Below are 6,876 nucleotides of genomic sequence, written 5' to 3'. Positions count from 1 at the left end.
CGCCCCCACCCGGACCACACTGAAGACACGTCATAATCCGATCAGAGGTCGACAAACATTGAATTGAAGATATAATTAATTAATCGCTAGTCATTTATATTATTATCTATTGGATGACTTATTCATTATCTTCGATCTTTACTAGCTAGTTTTGTTAAAAACTCTCTGGTTTTTTATTCAACCACAATATACTGCACGCCGACGGGGTTTGTCAGACATAAATGCAGCATAAAGACATTAATGAATATAAACACAATTTTATCCTATGATATTTTAATAATTTTTTAAATATTTTCAAATAGTAACGATGCCATTCCACCCATTATACAATTGATGGTTGCCTTACGATTCTATGCAACAGGATCCTTTTTTCAAACTATTGGAGATTTTTGTGGTGTAAGCACATCAAGTGCTCAGAGAATTGTCCATCGTGTTTCTTGTGCTATTGCTGCATTAAGGAAGGATGTTACAGAAACAACCGAACAACAACAACCGTTACCGATATCGATCGGGCGACTTAGGGCGGTCGATAACCAATCGATCTCGTTAGAGTTTCGGACGAGAGAGGGTGCGCTGCTAGAGCGTTTTTTGGGTGCGCTGCGCGAATTTTCTTGTCGTGACTTCTTTGTGGGACAAAGGTTGCAAGTGCGTTCTCTCTGCGAGAGAAAGGACGACGGGATTTCTACAGGGTAGTGGGCCCTGCGGTTATCACTCCTGACCGTGTCAGCGAGACACCCCTTCGATTGCGATCCCTCAGTGCGAGGCTTCTGTTGTCATCTCTCAGGGCGAGACGAGGTTAAGCGGGTGAGCTTTACAACACGAAAACAGAAGTGAGTACGTATTTTTTCGGCCTTGATCAAGCCGAAGCCCTCCTCAGGGTGATAGTGTCTCACTGAGACGCTTTTTTCCTACGCTACGGATTGCTTGCGTCAGTGAGACGCGTGGTTGTGTCAGTGAGACACTTTTATTTCTCAAAATTTGAGTCGTGTCAGTAAGACACGTTTTACGTGCAACATTGCTCGTGTCAGTGAGACACTTTTTTCTTATTTTACGTGATAACATCAGTGAGACGTCCTTCTCTTTTTTTTGTTGCGATCTAGCAGTGTCAGTGCGACACTCAATCATTTATTATTTTACCCGGTTAAGTGCCAAAAGCGTGGCAGTGTCACTACGACGTTATAATCAGCCGAATTAATTATTTGTTTTCAGCTATATTCAGTATATTTTCAGCTATATTTAGTTTATTCTCAGTTTATATTCAGTCCATTTTTTGTTTATGTTCAGTGATATGTAACGGCGTGAAAAACCAGAATTTGTAGCAATAAAAAGCATTTTAATACATGTAAATAAAGGATTTCATACTTCCAATATTACCGGAAGAAATTCGTCAAAACCAGGAGGAATTTTATCATGCTGCAAAATTTATTCGTGTCATCGGCTATATGGATTGTACACATGTAAAACTACAATCATGTGGTAAGTAGAATTTAAGTAGTATGTGCAAATACATTTATTTAAAAAACACTTTTATTACATATAACTTTTTATTACATATAATTTTTCCTGTATTGCAGGTGGAAAAGAGAATTAATTATTCCACAATAGAAAAGGCTGGTTTTCTGTTATTGTACAAGTTGTTATTAATGCAAGATTAGAAATTATATATATTGTGACACGTTGGCCAGGATCTACGCATGATTTCACTATTTTTGATCATTCCAAGTTAAAAACTTTGTTTGAAACAGGCACGTTCGGTGACAGTGTAGCAGATTCTGGATATCCAAATCTGCCATATATTATGTGTCCATTGCAAGATCCGACAGCAACTGCAGAGCATCTATACAATGAATTTCAAATTAGAACTCGCTAAAAAATTGAACGTTTTTTTGGTATTTGGAAAAGGAGATTTCCAGTTCTGTCTATTGGAACACGTTTTTTTACCTGAGAGAGTGCTTCCTGTTATTATTGCAACAGCAGTTTTGCATAACATTATGCAACAGAATATAGAAAAGATTAGGACTGATCCCGAAGCATATAATAATGCTATTGCATTAGTGCAAAACATAAATTATAGAGATGTCACTAATGTGCGACATACAATAGTCAAATATTTTGAAAGGTAATAGTAAAAATTAATCAGAAAAATATGTACTTTAATACTATATAATTAAGTTTTTTTAATAATAACAGGTTAATTTAAAACATTTGAAATGTTTAAAGACACAATAAGTATTTGAGGAAGGATCTCAACTCATGAATAAGTCAATTAATATAAGTGAGACAAGCATTTTACCTAATAAGAACTTATTAACTCATTAATTGGACTGGTGCATTAATAAATAATTTAACTCATCGAAATTTTATTTGTTTTATTTTATATTTTTAAAACTTTGCATATATTTTGTACTTACAATTTGTATAGTACTCATAAAATATATAAAAAAGTAACATATGTAAGTATTAATTGTTCATTTCATTGTATGCATGAAATAAATGAGGGACATTATTTTCTTTTTCTACATAGAATTTAAGATAAAATTAAATTAATATTTCCCTTTTTTCATTTAACTTCTAATACTTAACACAAATATAATATTCTTATAAAAGAAAACAAGAGTTAACAAAACAATATTAGAGGAAAGTTCCTGATTATGAGATACCATATCGATTTTGCCGAATGTAAGGAAATCTATAGGCAGAATTTAAAAATGTAATAATACGTTCTCTTGAAGAGAATTTAATAAGCTTTAGGTTGGTGAAATAAAAAATCTAATTTAAATATTATTTTTTCTGAAAATTAAAAAAATTTGAAAAAAGAGCTTTACGCAAGATCGCGAAAGTGTGCTCCTAATATAAGATACCTTGAGAAATCGGTGTTAAAAGTGCAAAATACATCAGTATTGCAAGTAAAAAACTTTATTAGATATTTTTATAAAAATACTGCTGTCACAGCCTTCGCCAAATCTTCACGATTCCACTGTCGACACGCTTCCTCGTTTCTCTAACCTCCATAGTCAGATTCTATAAAAATTAAATACACAAAAATTCGTAATATAAATTCGTATTAACTTTTCTTTAACCTTAACGTAGTATTTTCTTTCTTTTTATTACACTACATACTCTTCATATTCGAGCAATAATTATCTCATATTAAGAGTACCCTGAATATCTCATTATACGAGCCACACGCCTAGCGGTTCCGCGATCATGAAATCTAACCTCTACAATTAAGCAATTCAACAAATCGCGTATTTTCCTGTTACTACGATTCTACTCTATCATTGCATACTGAATTTATTGCCAACCATTTCTTTATTATGTAATAAACAAGGTTTAAAGACTTACCTTAAGTTCCTTTGACATGTTCACAATTTCACAAACCTTTTCTTGCAAAAGCTAAACGCAAAAACGAACAATGAATTTTTTACTAAATACATTTTACACCAAGAGTAATTTTATAGTAAGTTTATGGTGGAATTAACAGATGGTGCTCACTAGTTTAGCAGAAACTCCATTATCTCATATTAGGAGCATATCTCATAATAGGGGATTCTCCTCTAGTAATACTGTGAACATATTATAAATTATGTAACATATTTGATTTATAATGTAAATATTCCCCTTTTTTCTTCTATTATTTCTTTTGTTTTTTTCTTTTTCAATAAGTATTTTTAATAGTTCAATTTTAAGGTTTTCTTTCTCTAATTAGCTTGTAATAATTGTTTCTCATAATCGTTTTTCTCCTCCACACTTGCTTTCAAAGTATTTGCTAATTCAGTCTTTGCTTCATCCACTGTATTCCTTGAATACTGAATATTAAGTTTTCTTTTTTTACACGGATTATTCGACGTTGATGCTTGCACATCGTCTTCATGTTTCAACGGAGGACTTATTTGCGATTTTAATTTGTCTGAATCTGTTAACGGTAGGCAGGTTATGCAGAAATACACAAAATAACGAGTCAGTCATGTTTATTTCTGAGATGTAGAAATAGCAATTATTTATTTAAGTGCACAAGCAACCTTTTTGTTACACGGCTCGTACTCGAATAACGCAAAAGCAAGCCAGTGGCGATACGCTAGAATTACCGGTATAGATGTCACCACATAACTTCCGACCGGATAACGATAGTTGCGCCTCCGAACGCATAAAAGAAAAACTATATTGAAAGCTTATTAATAATGTGCAAATGGTCAATGTTAAAACACAGCTTCAACAGAATCCCAAGATTTCCAGTTATCGATTGCTTTATTATCCATTAGACACTACAAAATTAAAACAGACATTTAATTGTCACGAAATTAATATAAATAAAATAATATTTTAAATTATTCCATTTGTAGGAGTAGTAAATGTATGAAAATATTTATTGAAACGTGTAAAAGAGAAGTGATCGAGGTTTATTTATATTTCCTATTAAGCAAAACAATCTAATGGGTGTGTGTGGATATGTATATACATGCATGCAACTTACTACATATTATAACAAAACAATATAACTTACCGAAAGTACTTCCTCTGGATCATTTTTCTCTGGATTTTGATCAACTTCATCAAGAATTACATATTCAATATTTTCTTTGTTATCTACAGGATCTATAGCCAAGCTCGGCAAGAAATGCACTCCGCGGCCAATTTTCAACTCGCTCCGCCTGCCGCTGCTCCCCTTACCTCAGCGTTCCGCGCGCAGCCTACGAGCCGCTCGAGGCTCAGGAACGTATGACTCGCGTATATTTCCAATAGTTTTCCACGTCACCCGTGAGGTACTATTGTTGACGCGTTTTCTTTAAGTGGTATCCCCAGTAGGCCTAATCCACTGATGACTAAAGCGACCCATTAACTAACTACCTAACTAAAACAGAATATTTAAATAATAAATAACAAAATAAAGTAATAAAATAAAAATTATTCCTATTGATCAGACGACTTTCGAGATTTTTTAGATACGAGAGAAGGAACATCAATGTCTATATTAAACGTAGCAAGCCGCATAAGACGCGGTAAAGAATTGTCGCTTAGAGAAGAACGTTTTTCATTTTTTATGAATTTCATTTTTGAGAATGAAGTCTCACATAAATATGTGGATCCAAACATGGAATAAATTCGAAGTCCGAAATTACGAAGCTTAGGGTATGATGAGTGTGATAAAATTTTATAAAAATCAGCACCGGTTTCTTTAACCGTTTTAAGAGAAATATCATTGTGTAGATCACACAATTCATTTTGCAAGTCAAGATGCTGTTCTTCGATTGGTGCTGTAAGGGGATTTTCGAAAAGAATTAATTCGGTTCTAAGTTTTTCAAAACAAGTAAAACGTGTATCAAATTCTGTTATAAGAGAATCTACAATAGAAATATATTGTTTAAAATTACAGCTACTGCCGTATTCTTCGAGAAGAATCTGGCAAGAAGGAAAAAAATGAAAAATGTCATTATTTAAATGAGTTTTGAATAATTGTAATTTCCTTCGGAAAGAATCGACATGACTAACTAATTGGGAAATATTTTGATTCTGTCTTTGCAGTTTTAAATTGAGAAGCCTAAGTTGATTAGTCATGTCTGTAATAAAAGCAAGTTCAGAAAGAAATGTAACATCTTCTAAAAGAGATATATATTCCTGAAATTTGGAGTTATTCATTTCTTGCAAGAAAAGGAAGATCTCTTTTCTTATCGCAAAAAACCTTTCTAAACATTTTGTAGCACTAAGCCAACGTGATGGACAATGGAGAGGGACATTTGTATGAATAGCCTTATGTTCAGTAAGAAATAATTGAAATTTTCTATGCATGAGAAATTTCTGTCCACCTTTAATTGTATTAATTATTTTGGTTACTGTTTCCATTGCTGTTGACAATTTTACGACTTTGCCACTAAGTGCTTCCTGGTGTATTATACAATGAATAACGGGAATATTAAAGTTTCGCTGCTTTAATTGGCCGGCAAATCCTATTTTTGAACCTATCATAGCTTTTGCGCCATCAGTTGTAATCGAAGAACATTTACTAAGATCAATGTCAAATTTTTTAAGCGCTCCTTCGACAGCTAAAAAAATATCCAGACCCGTTGTTGTGCCATGTAACGGGACGAAATCTAAAAGCTCCTCGACACATGAGAAATCGTTTTGAACGATTCGAATAAAAATACTCAATTGACTTATGTGCCGAATGTCGGTGCTCTCATTAATGTATAAAGAAAAATACGTACACGATATTAAAAGATTTTTCAACTTTTCCTGTATAGAATTACTGATGTCAGTAATTCTTGACGTTATAGTCTTTGCACTGAGCGGAATGCTCATTGCTTCATCGATTGTTAATGAATTACCGAAAGATTTTACTGCTTCGATGATACAGTTTTTTATGAAAGTACCGTCAGTAAATGGTTTTGAATTTTGTCCTATAAGTAAGGAAATAGCATAAGAAGCTAATAGAGGTTTTTCAGAAGAATTTTCAGGAGGAGAAGATACTACATTGTCCTGATAAACTAATTTTAACGCTTCGATGATATTCAATTTTTCTGTATCTGAATAATTGGAGTATTGTACCGAGTGACAACGTCTGAAATGTCTATCTATTACAAACTTTTTTATTATTGAAGGCTCGAAACCACAAAGTAAACAAATCGTACGATTGAAAATATAAATAAAAAAATAATTAATTTCCCACGATCTATCAAATTCTTGAATATACTTTTGATTATCCATCATCAAGTATGAATTGATAAAAGGAAAATACAAAGACTCTCACCGCTAATGATTGCTGCTATCCGCTGCTGTGGTCGCTTTGTAAATGGTACGTTGCAAACCGTTAAAAACAATTGTCGACGGCGGCCGTTTGTAGGCGATTGCTATATCGTCTTTTCTCTTTTGCTATACCAG

At 33.2% G+C, this 6,876-nt stretch overlaps 1 protein-coding gene and 1 long non-coding RNA gene across 3 annotated transcripts; one reads left to right on the top strand and one right to left on the bottom strand.

The window, feature by feature from the left end:
- The first annotated feature begins 313 nt into the window (after window positions 1-313).
- Window positions 314-2,358, top strand: LOC105277131. Of its 2 annotated transcripts, XR_893544.3 has the most exons (3): window positions 318-1,476; window positions 1,575-2,119; window positions 2,191-2,358. It is a non-coding gene; the product is annotated as an uncharacterized LOC105277131 (long non-coding RNA). The 2 variants fall into 2 exon arrangements; XR_893543.3 differs by having other exon boundaries at window positions 314-1,476; window positions 1,575-2,358.
- Window positions 2,359-3,954: 1,596 nt separating this feature from the next.
- LOC105277130 (general transcription factor II-I repeat domain-containing protein 2B-like) lies at window positions 3,955-6,797 on the bottom strand. Its single transcript, XM_020030930.2, has 2 exons — window positions 4,505-6,797; window positions 3,955-4,265 (listed from the first exon to the last, which is right to left on the bottom strand). Exon 1 carries the CDS (start codon window positions 6,703-6,705, stop codon window positions 4,912-4,914), a length of 1,794 nt encoding a protein of 597 aa, XP_019886489.2. The 5' UTR covers window positions 6,706-6,797; the 3' UTR covers window positions 3,955-4,265; window positions 4,505-4,911.
- Between the last annotated feature and the right edge of the window lie 79 nt (window positions 6,798-6,876).

This window comes from Ooceraea biroi, chromosome 6 (assembly GCF_003672135.1).
Source record: "Ooceraea biroi isolate clonal line C1 chromosome 6, Obir_v5.4, whole genome shotgun sequence".
NCBI lineage: Eukaryota > Metazoa > Arthropoda > Insecta > Hymenoptera > Formicidae > Ooceraea > Ooceraea biroi.
Note: the sequence above shows the minus strand (reverse complement) of the source record. Positions and strands in the feature narration are given on the sequence as shown.

Coding starts and splice junctions, on each gene's coding strand:
- LOC105277130 (XM_020030930.2), bottom strand. CDS start 6,705: ATGATGGATAATCAAAAGTATATTCAAGAATTTGATAGATCGTGGGAA.